Genomic DNA, 21,242 nt, shown 5'->3' with positions numbered 1-21,242 from the left:
ATCAGACCGCGGCGCCTTCGTCGCTAGCGAACTTGAAAACCACATTTTAACGTAAATTTTAACTATGAAACTGCTGATGTCGCGAATACTTTCTTTAGTAGCAATATTCATTTTAAACTGATGCCGAAACATGAAAATCTTCAAGGTGTAAAACGCTTTAGACATCCACCGCCGGGGAAATGGAATCGCACATTTTCAGGAGAAAAGTGTCCTAAAAAAATTAGACATAATTCAGCCAGTTCCTTGTAATCTCCTCTTGCAAAATTCGTTAGACTTTTCAAGTACTCAATCAAAGCAGATTTGTCATGTTCGAAAATTTGGATCACTTCTCTCTCCTCCATGCCTGTCGAAAAATCACGTTGCTTTATTTGCGGCCAAAAATCCTGGAACCTTTTAAAAATTGCAACGTCCGGACCTGACGTCCCGGTAATTTCTTCTCAAAAACCGCTCTTAAAATTATTTCTAAAATATGATGTCTGCACGGGAGATACAGCAATTTCCTCTCTAACAACCTCTCCAGAAGAACGCAGGCACCATTCTCTTGTCCTGTGTTCGAGGCAGTCGTATCGAAAGAACACGCTTTCACTACTCCTTCCAAGCCCCAGTCGCATAATGCGTGATAAATCGCTTCAGCCTGCGATTTCCCGGTACCGCTGTCTAATGCTGGAATGTGAAGGATTTGTTCAACCTCACCATTGCTGATGATTACAGGTAGTCGATCAACAATTTCATGGCCAGTCAACGAAGGTAAGCACTTCCCATCCCAGTGGACTACAGCTACATTCAAATCGATATTTTTAAATTCATTTTTGAGTTTTTCGACTTTCTTTGCTCGTAGTTCACGACGTGATCGTTGCAGGGACGTTCTATTTAAAACCACGTCATTCAAATCCTGATCCAAGGCATCTGCCACGGCTGAAATGAGATGAATTGCATCACGATCACTGACCTTACACCTATCGAGGGTAGAAACTAAACGCTATGGTGATGATTTTCTGACGGCCTCGTTTTTGCGTCTCACGCGCTACACATGGAACTGGCACTTGTACACCTTCATTATCACCAATATCTTCTTCACTCCCGCTCGTACTGTCGACTAATTCTATTTCCTAACCTATAGACAAAATTCAGCATAGTAAACAAAACCACAACATTCTACATCACTCAAAAAATATTCATTCTAAAGTGTACTTCTACTCACTCTCTACGGCAAATTCTTCAAATTTTCTCTTCTTATATATTTCGGCTGTCTCAGCACGCTCCTTAGATTTCACTTTCTGTACTGTCAGCTGTTTATCGATGCCATACATATAACCGACTCTTCCTCTCATTCGCTGTTTTTTTAAAATTCCACATCTTCCGGGATTTTCATCAACGTCAAAGCATTTAGCGCAGCCACATCAAAGAGATCGTCAAGTTCACTGACAAATGTCTGTTCTTTCTTCAATTGGTTCGCAGATTTTTTTTCTGGAGTCAAACTCGCATACTTCTGGAGATCTCTCCGTTCTTGGTACAACTTTTTCAACTTTGGAATACAATTTTTCTCACTCTGGGTTAGAATACGCAGTATTAGTGGTGACGTCACAATTTGTAACTGTATCTAAACAAACATATCGTCCATTTAGATACAATAGCTGTGATTTTAGATCAGTTATTATTTCCTTATATTTGAAAAAAAATAAATTATTTTAACTTGTATACATTCACTAGGACGTTTACTAAAGTATATATTCGACTCCAATCAAAACAGGTACGTTTTACCATATAATTTGAATAAAAAGATAAAACTAACCTAACCTCACTATTGTAATCTTGTTAAATATAATTGTTCTAGATAAAATGTACAGTTTGAACTTTTATTTTGCGAAATCAAGTCGTTGTGAATGAAATCATCCTTCCTAAATAATTTCACGGTATACTTAAGAAAATTATAAAATTTCTGAAAAATGTGATTTGTTATACCTACTAAAATATCTGATGAGTTTTCATGAATTTCTATTTATAAGTGGAATTATTCAGAAACAGTTAGTTTCGTTTACAAAAATAACAATTGTTCTAATTCTTTTCTCATGTTTTATATCTAATTTTAGCGTTTTTCATCTAAATAATAATGGTGCAGTGTTGGGGGCTCCGTGGATTTAGCAACCATAAGTTAAAAATATAGCAACAAAAAATACTAGCCTCAAGGGTTTTCAATGCTCTTTACGAATATCAGTGTAAAAAATTTTCTCTCCCTTTTGTTCATGAAAAATTAAATAACATAGTAGTTGCTGGCAGCAGTGTGGAATCAATTTTTTTTTAAACAAGGAGTGGAGTTTTTATTACTTTTCGTAGACCAATCGAATGCTCGTAATTTTCTCTTTCGATTGGTATTTTTCTTTTTCGAATAGCATTAATCCTAGCGCTAAGAATAAATAATCAATTTTTACGTGCTAATAGATGTATGACCGAACATAGGTTTGCGCGCATGCGCTTATTAAATATCCGGCCAGTGTACAATATACTCGTTTTGAGGTTGGCGGCTCTGCGCGAATTCATATCATATAGTTGATGCTGCTGATGTGAATGTAAACAAAAGCTTGTTACAAACATAATGATGAAATTTTCTTGGAGACGAGGTAGTGGTGTTTTGTGAAATATTAATTAAACTTGTAGTATTTTCATCAAAAATTATACAAGTTGTGAAAAAAAAGTAACAAGTGGCACTCGCTATGAGAGCTTTACAGTAAGGCAGAGGAACATACATCCTCTTTGAGAGATTTATCCTCATAATTTGAATAGATATCAAGGGCCACCAAATGGTGACTTGCTGTTTGTTGACTTCCAAAACTATGCAATTGAAAGGCCGAAAGGTATGTTTTGAATTATATTTTTATATGAATTTGATTTTAAATGCAACTATTTGAATACGTATTGTAGTGCCTTCAATTGCTGGAAGTTACAGTTGCTCAGCATTCCAAAAACAGCTGAACTCAAAACAGTATTCGTAAGCACACCGAAAAAAAAAAAAAGAATTTTTTTATCTGCTCAAAACCTGTCAATGCTATTGGCCAATCAGACTGATGCAAATCTAGAGGCAAGGAGAAAAGATCACATATCACATTATTTTTTGAGATTACCGTATTCTTTGAAAGTCAATATCCAACAGCATTTTATGAATTGGGAAGTAGAAATTTTTCAAAATGAGATTTAATTCATTCAACAAAGTCAGCATAGCTCAATTATTGATACAAAGTGGATTTGACAATTCTCAAGTAAGTCAATGAACATATTTCAATGTAGAATGTCGTTGATAAAAGAATTTATATTGAAATGAGATTTTGTTTCAGGATCACAAGAGTTTAAAGATGCAAACCAAGAAACTTGTATAATTCAACTGTAATTGAAAAAAAGTAAATTTCTGTAATTTGGATTTCTATGAATTACCTTTTTCTGAAGTTTTTGATTTGTTATCTGATCACAAAGTATATGTTCACAAAGGAATTGCAATTTATTCCTCAAACCACGAAATCTTATCATATATATTGAATGTACACGCTTGAACATTTATAGTACAAAAATTTTAGCGACCAGTATGCTTATACACGTTTGTTCATAGAAGCAATAAAAAAATATCTGCTTCAGTTGAACGTCCTTAACGTAATATATGCATGAAGATTTATAATAAATTTTACAATCGCATTCTTCGAATTATACCGACATGTGAGATTTGAATAGTTTCAAAAAATTCTATATTGTGAAACCCATAAGTTTAATTTCTCGAATTAAGTGAAAAGCAGCGCTAATTGTTGTCCAAATAGTTTTTATCTACTTATTGAAATCATTCAAGATTAATTGCATTCGTCGACAAGAACTTGCAATTTACAACTTACAGAGTCTCTAGCAAGATATTTCTGTACGAAATTTAATTTTCCGAAATCACATAAATCATTGCACATATTTTTAAGTCATCTGGCAATGTTTTTATAAATGACGATTCCAGCTTTGTATCGTCTATGACTTCATAAACGCCTGTGCCTCGATCGTAACAATAAGCAATATAATGCGCTATACCGCCTCTAACTGCAGGTTTAAGCACGAAAAACCCAGCCAATATGAGTTTAACTTCCTGTATTAGTAACTGAACAGGTACATGCCTAGTTGACAGATTGTAATCCTCAAAAACTTTACTAATATCGATTGCTAAAAAAAAATCTAAAGTGGGTATGCCGAAAGCAGTTTGTTCGTTACGACGGCAACCCTTACAATTCAAAGCTTCTCCATTGAAAAGATCCATTATGCATCTATGTATAATGTTATCTGTACCACATCTTTGTTTTTGTTGCGTGCGCATCATTAACAACTAAAATGCGAAATTTGTCCAATCTTCTGTGGTTGCAAACATTACACCGAACAATTTCACCGCATGAAAATTGGTTTCGCAATAATGCTGATGAAAGTGTATTCACGGAGCTTTCGCAATTGTAGTAAGATAGCGCTTTGTCCTTCTGAAAATGTAAAAGAAGTAGACCTCGATTTTCATAGAATTGCTGCATGTTCATCGATCTATTTGAGTAACCAGCAATGCAGCAATAATCCGTTATCTTTTATTTTGTCATCAAGGAAATCTTTGAAAAGAGGATTGTTTTCATAAGCAAAAATGAGTATTGAAATAGCGCTATCATAACCACAAGTATTTCCAAATATCACTTCACGATTATTTATTAGCACAGGGTCGTCGAGATGTCCATTTCTCAAATAAGCATGAAACTTGCCTTCATTTGTGCTACGGTTAAGATTGAAAATAGTGCGTTTATCTTTTAAATCGTTTTTCAATGCAGCCTTATTTACTTGCTTATCTGCTTCTGCGCTGTGTACTTTTGTTGACATTTTTTGTTCTGTTAGCTCTTCAAACTTACTATCAGCACTTGCTTCTTGTATTTCACTATGTGTTTGTGCGTTATTCACTTTAATTGAGATGGTTTTTTTCATGCCTTCTTTAGGCATGTTTTCTTCACACATGTTATTGCTTGTAGCCTGTTCAATATCTTAAACTAGCAAAGAAATCTCGGAATTCAGCTTCGAAACTTCTTGTTCAATCTTCTTGTCTGCTTGATTTAAAATCTCCATTAGCTTACACCTAGCTAATTTAATTTGAGCATCAATAATGCGGCCGTGATACATGACGAATGTGTGAGCTGCAAGAATACTTTTAAGGTTGTACGTGTTGCGCAAATCCTTAAAATATGCTTCAACATCTGCTGATGTAGCAACCTTATCCGAACTTCCAAAATATGTTCGCATCACGTTTGTCCACGCCGGAAACTGGCTGTACAAAAAAAAGAGATTATTTATCACTTCTGGGCAGCAGAAATCATTCTTGTTTTGATCAGTAACTTCTGTTTCATCTAACTTGACCAACCGAAGAGCCTCATCATATATAGATTTTACGTAATCTTTAACGATGTTGCTATCCATGTGTAATTTTATTTGAACATCAGAATTGCACAGCTCTATTGGAATATCTTCATTTTTCTTTTCATCTTCTTTTTTTCTCTTCTTCTTCTTTCTCTTCATCGTGTGCATCTTTTTTCGACCCTGTGCCAAAGGTTTCAAACTTGTTCATGAACCATTCATATTTTTCATCACAGATTGATTTGTCTTCCATCGTTTTGCTTTCGCAAACAATAAAAGTTCCTAATAATACTTCTCTTACATCTTGTAATGTTTCACATATAGAAGCCAGTGCTACTGATCTAGTCATGAAGTCGGTGAAAGTCTTATCGTTCTTCTCCTTAACAGCGTTCCAAGTTGTCGGTGTTTTTATAACATGCGCTCTGTCTAAACCTATGTGACACTTCAAAGGTGGAATGTCTTTTTCACCTTGCAAAATCAGTAAACTTGCTGATAAGTAGTACTTGTATGTGCAATCATTCAGAGTTTCACACAATGCATACAATAACGCTAATCCGTCATCGCATACACATCCTCTGGGTAAAAATGCCACGCGGCTTTTCCATTCATTCAACCATTGATTAATAACATTAGCATCGTGCCTTGAGCTAATCATTTGAAGTAACGGGGCGTAACATCCGTCCACAGTTGTCATCAGTTGATATAAATATACGTAAGCATTAGACTCTTCATTGATGGTAACTTTTTTAACCAAACTACCGGTAGCATCAAGTTTTATATCTAGATCCAGTGGTGCAAGCTCATTCCATAAAGTAATCTGATTGTCAAACCAGTAAGAAGCTCTAAATGGTTTTGGGTAGACTTCCTTTATGAATTGGAATTCATCCATCATGTATATGAGGCATTTGATCGGGTCTGTCGACCCAGAAATACGTAAATAGTTTCGTAATCCTTCAGCTTTGACAGTTCTCAAATTAGCAGCTGTAGGTATATACGGGCGCTCTTCTTTATCAGAAAAACTCATCATATCATTTACCATTTCATCCTTGAAATGTTTAGCTCTCATATAGACCAATTTTTCACCAGCCTTTCTTCTACGTGTACTAATGAAGGGTCTTTTGCTATGATGCAACAAAGCTGTAGTATCGTATGTAGAAATTTCAAACTGGATGCCATCTTCATCTTTAGCTGGCTTTTGTTTACACACACCGTACATATACGTTTGACAATCATCTTGCTTGCAGTAAGCGTGAAAATCAATATATTTGTCTGGCATAGTTCTGTAAACCTTACCAACTTTAAAAATATAAGCACATTTTATTTTGGTATTATCGTAGATGTTTCCAGCAATAACTGACGTCCATTCAAATTTAGGTAATTGGCCATTAACTGGTTTTATCAGTCTCCAATCACTATCGTCGAGTGTGATAGTAAACTGAAGAGGTTGAAAATTTTGTGGATTTGGATTCTTAACAATAGTTTGCAGAATAAATTCATCTGTAGATTTGTCATCCAACTCTTTTATATCAGTTAGATTTGCATCACAAGAGATGTCAGATTCCGAAGCTTTCAAAGATTGATGCAGATTAATAAGGGCATTCAGCTTCGTCATTTCATTTTCATTCTTATCGTCTACAAAACATACTCTGCCTCCGCAAACCTCTTTATTATCTTTACTTTTATCGGTAGACGTGAATGTAGATTTTTTCGATGCCCTAGTTTTAATTTGACAAGTATTTTTTTTGCTGAAGTGTTTAAAGAGATTATCTTTGATTTTATTCCTATTATGGAATACGTCTAGATATATTGATTTTTTTTGGAGTGGTTTCAACTTAGCTTCCGCTTCTTTCCAAATTGGATGTGCTTCTTTTCTCAAAGAGCCATCATTATTAAAAATATTCAAATTCTTTAAAACCTCGAGCTTAGTATTCCTAGGTATAGTTGGTATTTTTCCCATGATTGAATCCAAAGAGCTTTTACATATCCTTGCAGCCAACAGTAGCATCTGACTACTCCTGTAAATAATTCACGTTAATAATTTTACAATCAACCACGAAAATTAAAATAATCTCACATGTTTTTTCACACAATACATCAATCACAGAAGTGCAGATTTATTTCAAACAGTGGTGTTCATGCGGTGTATGGGTGTGAGAGCTGGTACAGCTGCATAAAATCTCGAACTTTCTCTAGAACAGTATGATACAAAAATGATATGCATGTAACACTCAAATCTTTGGCTATCTACTAAAATTGTTTTTGTAAAATTATGAACCATTTCAACTTTCAATTTTTAGATTCGTTTGTTTCGGAAGGCAGACAAATTTTCTGTACTCGATTGAGTGTTGTTAGTTTTAATGTCTTTTACTTTATTTAAACTAATATTTCAACTGTAAATAGTTTAACTCTCCGATATCTAAATTAAATTTCACAGACGGACACAAATGTTTTGAAAAACATAAAATAACATTTTATAATTGAAAAACCTGCAGACTACTTTACCATGTTTTCAATTAACCTCTTATTTATATGTAGTGCTGAATTTTAGAATCATGATTCGAATACAGTTATAAACAGTTCTTCTTGAATGATGCACAGGTAGATATAGTCACTTAAGTAAATTTTAAAATATCCAGAATTAGAATTTTGTAATGCCAAACAATATTTCAGTATGTACCACTATCTGTGCAGATCTTGCGTGCAACGGTCGAAGCTAGCAGAAGTCATCGAACAATTCGAGATTCCGGTCACGTTGCAGGTTGAAACATGATCGAGTATTTTTGATCTGCGTTTACAGAAAAACGCGGATCTTGCATATATACTTGTCCACTCTTGGAGAAGGACAAAATTTAAGCGATTTCGTTTTTCAACTGTCGATTTGATTATTTGAAAAATGTTTTTATAGTTTTGTAAGTGTATATTATAAGCTGAACGAGTCCTATACGTTAACTCAGTGGGAAATTCACGGATTTTTTATTTAACGTTTTTACGAATAGGTTATAATGTATGCATTCACATCTTCTAATATAAAGAATATGAAAGAAACATGCATTGCACTTGTACTATGGGAGTATCGTGTTACTATCAGTAAGATGTAAATAAAGAACTTTATTCAAAAGTATTAAATCCACGTAAGGATCTCTAATCAGGTTGGATGTAATTGATGTGGTGATTATAATTATAAACATTTGTTATTTTTTATTTCAGAATTAAAGTTCTGTCACAATTATGAATCAAGAAAATAGGAGAGTAGGTCGACCTACGACAGTATCAACACTAGATTTATATGAGGCTTTAATCAAATATGAGATCTTTGATTCTAATCAATTGTTGAAGCCCGAAACAAATGAGGTGTGGAGTGACATAAAAAGTAAAGAAAAATTTACAATAACAATAAAAACATTATATTTGAATGTGCAAAAAAGTAGACCAGGTTTATTACTAAAACTAAAAGATTACTTCTTCAAAAACACAAATCATCAAATTCCTTCAACATCGAGACAAGATGTTGAAAAAAAAAACAGAATCTGCTGAAGATAAGAACATGTTGGATGATTTGCTTTCTTTATTATCTAGTGTGGAATTTGGAGGATTTATCGTTGAAACATGTGCTCGTAAATTTCACATAATTTATTGCTCACCTTTACAAAAACAAACATGGAAAGAAATTTTTACAAAATTGGACAACCCTCTAGTTTTAACAGTGAGTAAAGGTTACATGGAAAACGTGAAAATGTGTAATCATGAAACTGGAGATATTATTTTATATTCTCTGGTATTCCCTCTTGATGGTGATTGTATTCCTTTATTCCAAGTAGTGTCTGAAAAAACAGATAAATATTTTATTGAATACAGCATAAAAGAATGGTTACGATTAGAAATACCTAGACCAAGTTCAGTCTTGATACCACCTTATAAGCCTGTGATAGAAGGTGCTACTAAAGCTTTTAACCGGTGCTCCTTAGATCATTATATGTATCATTTACTCAGGAAAAATGAAGGTATAGGCTACTGCCTTACAGGACTTTGTTTTCTACGATTTGATATCCTACCAATATTGTTGTATATAGAAAAATTGGATAAAGACGTCGTTATACAAAAATTTTATGCTAAATTCATGTTTCACTTGAGTCTCTCAGATGACTTAAAAACTTTCAATTCGGAAGTGCAAAAGTTATACGTTTTTATGCTGAGCAATCGTCGTAATAAGTACTTGATCGATGAGCGAAAAATTTTGGATATCAAGTTTCAAATGAACCCAAAGATTAATACCCTTTTTGAGGAATTTAATAGCATAAAAAATTATAAAAGCAATGCAGGTTTTAACATGAATGATGTTATCGACGCTAGTAGCAGCACTTCAACTTATAACTATATTAAAGAAATCGAATCCAAAGCCAAAGAACACTGCACTCCTTATACAGGTGATTTAAGATTCAGATCAAACACATGTCACATCGGAGAAAAACGAATAGTCGCTTTTACAAACTTTTTAAGTTACTTTCCTTTCTGGACGAATATTTATTCCAAGCCTGAATCAGTTGACAGCTTTACTCAGTTAAAAACTTCGAAAGAATACAATGAATTATTAAGCAATGACGACTGTTTTAGCGATTGTGTAAATTCTAACCGATCACTCAGTTCTAATCCTACTAATGTGACGCACAGTGTCGATTCTCAAGTGCCTAATGTATTAGATCACAGAATATCTGGATTCAAGGTTGATGACTTTGTAATTTCACATTCAAAATTAATACAAGAGAAACTACTGAAGACTTCAGAAACGATTAGTACTCTTAAAAAAAGGAAAGTCGACGACACAGTTCCTCAAGATAAGCAACCAAAGCTACAAAAGTTGGAAAAATCAAAGGAACCTGTAGAAAACTGGGGTGGCAAAGCCGACGTGCAGAAAAAATCACGAAATGATTTGACTACAATGGATTTATCCTACGAAGCTTCTGAAACGAATCAGTTTCTCGAAAATTGTGAAGATCAAGGCATTTTCCAAAATACTACCGAAACTGATAAGTTTTACAGTAAGCATATCTATAAACAATTACAAAATTATATATATTTGCGATTTGTATTTAATATATACTTAATTTTTTTAATTACAGATTATGAAAGTTTGGAATCTTGCTTAAAGATTATTAACGATGATCACGATTACTTTACGATTTGTACGACTGCGAGCTTTGATCATACCAGTGAAAATATTTTGCAAATCAGCAATGATAATATAAATAGTGAAGTGCACGCAATCACATTCAAGAGTCCTGAAAGTACAATATCCTTTTCGAGCTCCACTTACATTAGTGATGGCAGAGAAGCGAGAAAAATCCATTCTACGACTGCCCAAAATATAACGCTCATATCAACGCCTACTTGTTTTGATAACGGAAGTGAATCGAAGACATTGGATTCGACTATTGCTAATAGTATATTGCCCATCTCAACATCTACACAAATTGTAAAAATAAAAACTGGGTTGGCAGAAACTATGAGAGCAAATAAGAAGTCAGAACTCAAAAACAAAAAAAAACATCCAAGTACTATAGACCATTCAGAGAAGTTAGAGAGTATTACAAGAAACAACGTAAACAAATGTACAAGAGCATTTTGATCGAAAATGGGTAGTGCAGAGTGTTCATTTACAAAAGAAAAAGATACGTTTATGAAAATACAAGTCCTTTTGATAGCATTATCGAAGTTTTGACAAGAGCAATCAGGTATAGTGATACCTTTAAACAAAATTGCCAAGAGTTTGTGAATGTGGATGGTAACAACTTTTTGAAAATGATTCTGGAGTATGCAGAGAAAAATAACCAACGCATGTTATATGAAAACAGATGCAGGTTATTATTGCAACACGGATTAATTAACCGTCATAATTTTATAACTCTTCGTACAGCGATTACCACCCTATTTCAAGAATTGATGGGAATCCTGTACAGCTTTACCGAAACATCTCGTTGTCAATATTGTAGATTAAATATTGACACAAATCACCACGTAAAGAAGATTACTTCGCAAGATCTGAACATATGTGATTTACAAAATCATATCAAACAGCCTAATACTACATCAATTTGTCCTAAGTGTCAGAGGTGTATGACAACCAACGTAAAATTTCACCACTACTTAGCGATTGATTTATCGGCTCAAAAAAAGGATTTTGATATTACAAAACTGCCAAAAATACTGTCTCTTGAACACAATTATATGTTAGTTGGTTTGGTACGCGCAATACTTCCGTTTAAAAAGCCCAAGCTCTACCATTACATTGCTTACAGCAGAACTTTGACAGATTATTGGAAATCTTACAACAATTTGAGTAAAAAAAGTAACGTGTCACCTAAAAAAATAATAAATATTAGTCTGTTATTGTATGTAAGATATAACTAGCTTGTATCATAAGTTTCAAAATCACAATATTATACTTAATTTAAAAAATCTTCCTGGCGAATAATATTTACAACTTTAATTTTGACTTGTTTGCTTAATCTAAGTAGTTCAATCTTCAGTATCGACAACACTCCATCACCTGCAAACAACATTTGCACAGCTTTACTCAAGTTAAGCAACTGCTGATCAGTAATAGTTTGATGCGTATTTTCATCTAAAGCAACATTTTCTTTGATAATAGCTTGAAGCAAACTTGAGTATAAGTCATTTTGCCAAGCTATTCCCTGTCTTCTATTATAATTCATATTAGCAGCCATAATCAAGAACAAATTAAGATTGCTGAATGTAACACATTAAAGTATTACTAAAAATGTATCACTTTCATTACACTTATTCTCAGTTAATGGACAAAAAGAGAACGAAGAGATTGAAATGATCTCATATACTGGTATCTTTGGCATGTTAGATGTAATGCTGAACTGTCTACAATAATAAAGAAATCTTAGTCAAAAATGCAACTAATGTAAGAAGTGTACCTTGAATTCTTATTTCATCATTAATTATTTCTCACTGCATGTCACTCACTATGTGAATATAGTGGTTTGCTAGCGTAGACAGATTTATGTAAATATTTCACAATATACACTGCTGCCAGCAACTACTTTTATTTAATTTTTCATGAACAAAAGGGAGAGAAAATTTTTTACAATGATATTCGTGAAGAGCATTGAAAACCCTTGAGGCTAGTATTTTTTGTTGCTATATTTTTAACTTATGGTTGCTAAATCCACGGAGCTAGTGCTGGGCACCTGGCTGTAAGCATTACAATGTCAGAGAGCGTTGTAAGTTTTATAGATTTCCAAAGGATCCAAAAGTAAGAAGCAAATTGATAAAGCTAACAAGGTATATAATGATGAATTTTATAACTGTTTAAAATTTTATTTTTTCACAATATTTGTAGAAGAACAACAGAACCAGGTCCAGGAGCTTTTTTGTGTAGTTGTCATTTTGTAGATGGAAAAAAATTAAATGGGCCAACCATTTTTTTACACAATGAAGGAAAAATGTTTCACGACCAATATCCCCAGAAAAAGAAAAGACCACTTAAAGATGGGTTGGAGTAAGTAGATACCTTTAGTGATTTTTTCATTTCTATTTATTGTTTTATCCATTTGCAGATTGCAAATTGAACCACAAGCATCTACGTCAAAAGAAACAGACGACTTCTCTCAAAGCAACCATGTTATGACAGAAGCAGAAAACTATTTCTTACGACAAAGTCTAGAAAAAGCTACAGGTAGTCTCTCTCACTTATCAGAAACATTCTCCTTTGATCATATTAGGAGTGATAATAACAGATGTATTCATGGCTCTGTATCATTTGTTGGAAAAAAATGAAATAAGATATTATTTTAAATGGAAGGTAGAAAAAATGAGAAAAATTGATCAGCTGCTCATGACTTTGATGAAATTGAAACAAAATTTTCCACATCAAGATTTAGCAGTAAGGTTTAATGTTTCACAAGGCACAGTCTCAAATGTTGTAACAACATGGGTGCATGCCTTGCATGAAATTTTATTCAAACAATTCATGTCTGAAATACCAGATAGAAGTAAAAATCAGTTGTGCTTACCAAACTGTTTTAGTAGTTTCACAAATTGTAGAATTATAATAGATTGTACGGAAGTTTATACTTGTATAAATCGCCAAAGTATGTCTTCCCAGAAGTTGACGTACAGCTCATATAAGCATAGAAATACATGCAAAGGATTAGTAGGTGTTGCACCAAATGGTGTAGTTACATTTTTATCATGTTTATATCCAGGTTCAACATCAGACAAAAAAATTGTCAAAGATTGCGGAATCTTAAATCAACTTAAACCTGGAGACTTGGTATTGGCAGATAAAGGATTCCTAATTAAAGATTTAATGCCTCCCGGAGTTCATATTAACATTCCCCCATTTCTTACAACTCCTCAATTCACTACAGAACAAGTTCATCAAACTGAAGGTGTTCAATATATTAAATTTAATTCCACATTCTTTGTTACCACATGCTGATGCTGTGTTTCAGGTAGTAGGGGCTTTAACAAACTTGCAGTATCCTTTAATTAAAGAAGTTGGACAACTTTATTATGAAGGGATTCAAAAGATTGATCATATCGTTAGATTTTGTATAAATAGTTTTTAAGTCTTATGAACCTATTTAACTTGTAAAACATGTTTATCTTTGCATTGTATCAACTTGTCTGTAATATATACATTGTTATTTTAAATCTGTTGTTTTACTTACAAATAAAGTTATTATAGCTAGTTTTATTAAACAGTTCTTTTTACTGAACCTTAATTTTCCCCTTTTTATCAAATGTAAATCATTGGCCTACGATTACATAATTAAGACAGTTTATATGTGTTTTCATATTAATTGAGAAGAATATATGTAGTCACACTTTTGTAAACAAAATGCCTTAAGGGCAATTAAAATTTGAGAGCCATGGATAGAAACTCTGAAAAGTGACGTGGTGTTTGAAGTTTTCACACTCTAAATAGCTTATTGTTAATCATTTAAATTCAAAACTTTCTCTCAATTTAATTCCCTTTGCAGGAAATGAATAAAAATTCAGAATTCTGTTAATATTTTATTACGATAAAATAAATGGTATGAATTTTGAAATATAAAATGTTTTTAAAATATTTAAATTTTTTGTCCATTGTTCACTCCTACCAATTCGTACAATGATACAGTCACTTGGTACCCATATTACTAAATAGAACATATCCTTTTCAGCAATATGTAACGCACCTTGTATTTGGTGATAATAGTGATGATTCTCGTTAATTATCATCAAGTTTTCTTCAAAGTAAACTATGTAGTTTTTGTCTTTTAACACTGGTCTCAATTGTCCAACATTTCTGTGTTTGAAGGGACACTTTACTTCAATTAAGCATCTTTCGCTAACAAACCCATCAGGACTAGCACCCAAAAATCGACAATAGTCCATGCAAAAACCCGGCTGGATCCACTGATAATCTGGTATTTTTTTGAAATACAGCAATTGCTGTCACTTCATGTTCTTTTCCCCACTTTATCGCTTGTATACCATCCAGCTCGTACCCTTCTAGTAGGCTTGAAAATAAAGATTTTGAGAATTTGTTCCTCCTGCAGGCTGACAGTATACAGCCAAATTTACTACTAGTTATTCTGTACTTTCTAGCAACTAGCCAATTTTCATTAATTGACTGTCCTCTAGTTATTTGTTCAACTTTATTTATAGTATCGATATCTACTGAGCATTTTGATTTTAAAAATGTCTCTTTGTCAGTAGCCTGTGTATACTCTAGTGAATATAAAATATCTTCAATATTCTTTATTATGCTTGTCAATTGTGATCGCCAGTAGGTTGGCGCTGATTCCACACACAGGTTTTGTCAGTAACACTGACGTTGTTGTGTGCATGAAAACATACAGCTGCCATGTGATGGCATACTGCTTGTCCCCTGGGGCAGGAGCAGGTGGCATCCAATATACCATCCTCGTAATCAATGGAAACCTGAAAAATAACATGATTATGCAAAATAACAACGATCTTTTTGATATGACTTCAAAACTCACCTCAACATTATAAGTTCTATTCTTCATACTGGCTGTAACTTCACCTCGAAGTAGGGCAGGGGAAACAGCTGGATCAAAAATCATTTATTTCACATTGCCACTGCTATAAGAGTTTTCACCTCTTTGTAGTTGGGCGATATTGTCCTTAAAAAAGGTTGCTATTGCAGATAATGTTAAAACATGCGTTGATGACACTAGAACAAATAATCAGTATTATTTAATTTCATATATTTCAATATTATTCCAATAGTATACATTAATCCAGTGAGCATAACCTAAAATATAGCTTTTAAAATGAGAAAATACTGTATTTTTTGTCAATTTAAATTATTATAACTATTTTTATTTTATCAAGTGAATACGATTACTTACTTTCTAACAATTTTTTTCCTTTTAATAACTCCTATAAAACGCTTAAGTAATCAAAAATCTAGACACAAATGGAAAATAGTATGGCTACCAGGTTTGTTTAGATACAAAGAATGTTTGTGACGTCACACCAATGCCGCGTATTCTTCCTTTCTCCCAGAATACCAACGTTTCTCGAATCGCTAATCGTGCAGCTTCGTTCAAGTTCAAACGCACCTCTCTCATATTAAAAAATAACATTTTCAATACATCTCTTTTCGAGGGTAATTTGTTCCCAACAATCTGGGGTGAATAATTACCGACTAAAAATACTTTCGAATCTTTACGCAGAGTGTTTTTACTGGACGACGTGGCCATAGCGATGAACGAAGAAGAACTGAACGAGAACGCCCGCTGTTCATTAATATTTTACTGTATAACGCGCCGCAGCCCCGCAAACAAGTTCGGACAAGTCTTTATTATCACGACTCACGAGTGTTACGTGAAACGTTCGCATCACTCGTATAGTCTGTTCCTGTTCACATTAAGAAAGGACCTCGTCGATATTCTTACCATGAACAGACGACAGCTAATTAGTTACGTATCTTAGGTGGTACGTATTTACTCCGATTTTGAAATATAAGGCACGTAACGCGGCATAGTGCCGCGCAGCGCGCGGTGACTGATAGGTACGCGACCGAGTACTCGGAACAATAACATTTCAAGTATTTTCGGCACGTGTTAAACTTTATGAATTTGGATGAAATTTTTCAGGAATTATTTTTTCGTAGTGGAGAACCATTTTAGGGGGTAGCATGTCAACATTTCCGACTTTCAAAAATAAGGGCCACCCTAGTGAGTAGCCATAGGAAAATGGTCGATAGGTGATGGTGTTGGCTACGTGTTGCGCCTACTTAAACATTTTGCCTCAAGTTTAATGAGTAATAATTTTTTTTTCTATTTTTCTAGAAAATCTCCATTTTTTTGTATAAAAACTTTAATTATTTTTTTAATAACCGCTGAAATGTTAAAAAAATGATGTCATTTGTTAGTGTAGTCTTACCTTATTCAGATTTAATCATAATTTCATACAAACTATTCAAAAAGAAATAATAGTGAAGTATCAAACTTTCATAAATCGAAAAAAAATCATCCTTATGTCAACTTCAGATGGTAATAATAATAAAAAAATACAGTGTATGGCATTTACAAATGTTTTTAAAAACTTCTCTAGTTAATATTCTTTCGAACGGTATGTAACATGTATCATAACTAACCTGGTAACTCAACAAAAACCGGTTTGTCGTCACGAATGCATTAAAAGGGTGAAAACCTAAACTATTCAATTGAGCAGGTAAAAAGTTTTGTTTTGGATGACACAACGAAAAAGTGCAATAGTTTTAGCTGTTGCACTTTTTTGTCTTCTATTACTATCTATGTACTTTATTCTGGGGCAATTAAAAAAAAAATATTTTTTTTTAAATCATTTATTACAAATCTTGTTCAAATTGATGTCCATTATTTCTGATACATGCGTAACATCTCTTTCTAATTTCCGTTGTGGTATGGCTTAACCTGATTTCATGTTTCATTATCACAAATGCATTATCTATTTTTTCAATTAATTGCTCTCTTGTTTCAATGGTTTCCGTATACACTAGAGCTTTAGCACAACCGTTATATCCGGCGACCTTGCAGGCCGTGGGATGGGACCATTTCTGCCAATCCAAGCGTTGGGAAATGAATTGTCAAGGTGTTTCCGGACTGCTAATGTCCAGTGCGCTGGGCAGCTATCTTGTTGAAAAATAATGGGTTCTTGATTCTGAACATTTGGAACTCCATCCATGAGTTCGGGAAAATCATTTATTAAAAAATCTAGATAATTATTGCCATTCAAATTGTCTGGTAGATAATGTGGATTAATAAGTGTATTGCCAATTAGTCCTGCCCAAACGGTAACCGAAATCTTCTTTTGATGTGTCACCGCTCTTTTCTTTTTAGGGTTTTCATCCTTTGGGGCCCAATGATGCAAATTATGAAAGTTTACAATGCCTTCCCTTGAAAACTTTGATTCATCCGTCCACAGGATACTTTTTAAATCGTGGTGGTCAACATCCATGTGTAACAAGAGACGGCAAAACTGGACGCGTCTTTGATAATCGTTTTCTTCTAGACCTTGCACGGGAGTGTAATGAAAAGGATGCTTTCCATTAGCGCGAAGAACAGACCACACTTTCGATGCGCTTAGATTCAGTGTTGCAGCTACAGTGCGAATACTTGTTGTGGGATCTTCATCAAAAGCTTCCAAAATGCGTTCGTAATCAGCAACGTTACGTTGTCTGGCAACTCCAGGTTCACGGCGATTTAGATTGCCAGTTTCCCTTAAGCGTCTAAATGTCGTTTCAAAAGTATGACGATTAGGTTGACGTCTATTGGGAAAACGCTCTTCATAAATTCTTTTTGCTTCTCTTCCATTTCCATCAGCTTTGCCGTAAGCCATCAACATATCAGCGTATTCCTCGTTAGTAAAAGCAGCCATTAAAAATAACAGTAACAACAAAACTTAACAACAACAAACGAAAACAAAAATAATGCGCAGAGCGGAGTTGTGAAGTACAACACGTGTAGTAGCAAAGAACGACTAAATACACCCGACAGGGTGCGCAAGTGCCAAAGGGAGCATAATAGTCAACCAATAAAAGAGATAGCACAATACTTTTAGCTGTGTTACAATGAGACAAAACAATTTAACTGCTCAATTGAATAGTTTAGGTTTTCACCCGTTTAATGCATTCGTGACGACAAACCGGTTTTTGAAACCGGTTTTTGTTGAGTTACCTGGTTGGTTATGATACATGTTACATACCGTTCGAAAGAATATTAACTAAAGAAGTTTTTAAAAACATTTGTAAATGCCATACACTGTATTTTTTCTTATTATTACCATATGGAGTTGACATAAGGATGATTTTTTTTCGATTTATGAAAGTTTGATACTTCACTGTTATTTCTTTTTGAATAGTTTGTATGAAATTATGTTTAAATCTGAATAAGGTAAGACTACACTAACAAATGACATCATTTTTTTAACATTTCAGCGGTTATTAAAAAAATAATTATAGTTTTTGTACAAAAAATGGAGATTTTCTAGAAAAATAGAAAAAAAATTATTACTCATTAAACTTAAGGCAAAATGTTTAATTAGGCGCAACACGTAGCCAACACCATCACCTATCGACCATTTTCCTATGGCCACTCACCCTCCAAACACCCTGTATAATGAAATCAAAAATGTAACTCGGAAAGGTGCGGAAATAAATTTTTTTTCAATTGGAATTAAAAAATACAGAAAAAACATTTCTAAGAAAGGCTATTATTGTCGACTCATTAAGTCATTTATTGACAATATATGTATTTAACCCATTAGTGACCAAAACTTTTTTCATATTTTTTCAAAATTTTTTTTACATTTTATTCATAAAAAAGATGCTATATTTACAGAAAAATTACAAAAAAAAAATTTTTGTTGGTCAATATCGAGTTACGTCTATGCAACTTAAGTTGCTTCTGGGCACTTACGGGCTGTTTTTTCATCACTCCCTCTATAATTCATATTTAGTTAGAAATGGTAAATATAATAAACAAATTAACAAATAAAACAAATTTACACTGATAAATAGCGGTTTAAATTAACTTAACACAAGATTAAAACTATCAAAACTAATTACAATAATAGATTATAGATTTTAAACTCAAAAAATGGAAAATTAGTAGAGTAGACATAAATATAATTAAAATTAGTAGTAAATAAATAAAATTAGTAGTAATTTTATGGCTGATGATGCTTTAGAAAGCATTCCGGGTGTAGGGAAACGTTAAACTTTTTGCATAAATAAATTGTTCTTGATTTACAAACTACACAAACTTTGTATTTGGAGGTTCCTTTTATAATTAGGTGGTCTAATCGATCTAGACGACTTTCTTCCTGCTTACTATAAGCTGGTTGTGGGCCTCGACTAGAAGTTGGCTTCCCGAAATGTTGGAGAATGTATAATACGCATTACCTTTGGAATAATAATAAATCTATTTTTGACCCTAATTGTTTGTGTAAAAGCCAACCCTGTACCATACAGCAATTCAAACACCAAGAAAAAAAGGGCCACCACCATTTCTTTGACCTTATCCCAATCCTGTACGTTGATATAAATTGGTCGAACAAATCGACTCCTCCCATATGCTTATTATATTCTACAATCGCTGAGGGCATATCAACAGTAATTGTTTTTTTGTGTGCAGACGAATATCGCTTCACCGACTTCGACGGGCCATGGATACAATTTGTCAGTGCGGTCACTACGTTATTGTCATTCCATCTTATTACATTGAGTTTACCATTTGATATATTTTGACTTTTTCCCCTTACTTCACGGGACACTTCTTGTCCTGAAGGGGTAGTATTTTACAGCTTATCCTATTCTCCCTAATTGTCCCGGTACCCCCAAGTCCTTTTTCTGTAAGCTCGTTCACCAATTTCTCTAACGTAAAAAAATTATCAAAGAAAATCCTACAACCTGGCTGTAAAGTGCAGTTTTCTGCCAAACCTAAAACAACATCAGCCCCTTGTCCTAGTCCAGTTGGAGGAAGTTGAGTGTGGGTACCAGCATATGGCTCAGCATGAAACAGATAGCCACTGGTATCTGCTAGACACCACAGCTTGAAGCCGAACCTAATGGGTTTACCCCTAATAAATTGTTTACACCCGTGGTGTCCGAAATAAGGTATCATGGATTCATCCACGCACACATTTTTTTTGGAGGTATTTTTTTGAAATTACTGTTTATAATTTTGAACAGTGGCCTTACTTTGTGGAGCTTATCGCTTCCATCAATTAGGGAGTTATCTGCGAGATGAAGATATCTCATGGTTTCATCGAACCGGTTACGTCTCATTGCATTTCTTACAAAAGAAACGTCGCAATCAGGATCAGTATTCCAAAACAATCTCTTCCTGGGGAGTCCATGGTATCCGGAAAATAATAAAATTCCGACGAAACAATAAATTTCTTCCTCGGTGAAAGACGGACCGTGAAACCCTTTTGAGGTTGCATACAAATTAGTTTGCTCAACTATCAATTTGATAAGGTCTTTTGAAAAAAATTCAGAAAAAGACTCAAATGGAGTCTGTTTGGGAGAGAAATTAGACAGTAAGGAGATTTCAACAAAATTGGGTAACGAAAATAGTACCTTTTCGGGGTTTACTGTCCAAACCTCTTTCGTTTCTGTTTTCTTCTTTTTCCTCCTTGGCTCTTTCGTTTCTTATGTTGATGTACACGGTGGGGGTGAAAATGAGGTTGATGGCTGTGGTTCATCGTCTTCTTAATTTTCCAAAGGAGCTACAACTTGAGATTGAAGTAGCCGACGTGGTAGGTGAAGTGGGTCCCCACTAGCTTCACAATCGGATTTGTCAGAATCTTCATCTGTA

General features: G+C 33.9%; 2 protein-coding genes across 4 annotated transcripts; both read left to right on the top strand.

The window, feature by feature from the left end:
* The first annotated feature begins 8,880 nt into the window (after positions 1-8,880).
* Positions 8,881-14,076, top strand: LOC130446071 (uncharacterized). Of its 3 annotated transcripts, none has more exons than XM_056782114.1 (4): positions 8,881-10,430; positions 10,512-12,702; positions 12,761-12,919; positions 12,978-14,076. In XM_056782114.1, exons 1-2 carry the CDS (start codon positions 8,900-8,902, stop codon positions 11,015-11,017), a joined length of 2,037 nt encoding a protein of 678 aa, XP_056638092.1. In that variant the 5' UTR covers positions 8,881-8,899; the 3' UTR covers positions 11,018-12,702; positions 12,761-12,919; positions 12,978-14,076. The 3 variants fall into 3 exon arrangements, with proteins under 3 accessions (XP_056638092.1, XP_056638091.1, XP_056638090.1); XM_056782113.1 differs by having other exon boundaries at positions 8,881-12,702; positions 12,978-13,096; positions 13,875-14,076; XM_056782112.1 differs by having other exon boundaries at positions 8,881-12,702.
* On the top strand, positions 13,232-13,861 carry LOC130445834 (uncharacterized). Its single transcript, XM_056781718.1, has one exon. It carries the CDS (start codon positions 13,232-13,234, stop codon positions 13,859-13,861), a length of 630 nt encoding a protein of 209 aa, XP_056637696.1.
* Positions 14,077-21,242: the final 7,166 nt, after the last annotated feature.

This window comes from Diorhabda sublineata, chromosome 6, assembly GCF_026230105.1.
Source record: "Diorhabda sublineata isolate icDioSubl1.1 chromosome 6, icDioSubl1.1, whole genome shotgun sequence".
Lineage (NCBI taxonomy): Eukaryota > Metazoa > Arthropoda > Insecta > Coleoptera > Chrysomelidae > Diorhabda > Diorhabda sublineata.
Note: the sequence above shows the minus strand (reverse complement) of the source record. Positions and strands in the feature narration are given on the sequence as shown.

Excerpts from the sequence above, each read along its gene's own strand:
- LOC130445834 (XM_056781718.1), top strand. The coding sequence starts at position 13,232 with ATGAGAAAAATTGATCAGCTGCTCATGACTTTGATGAAATTGAAACAA.
- LOC130446071 (XM_056782113.1), top strand. The coding sequence starts at position 8,900 with ATGTTGAAAAAAAAAACAGAATCTGCTGAAGATAAGAACATGTTGGAT.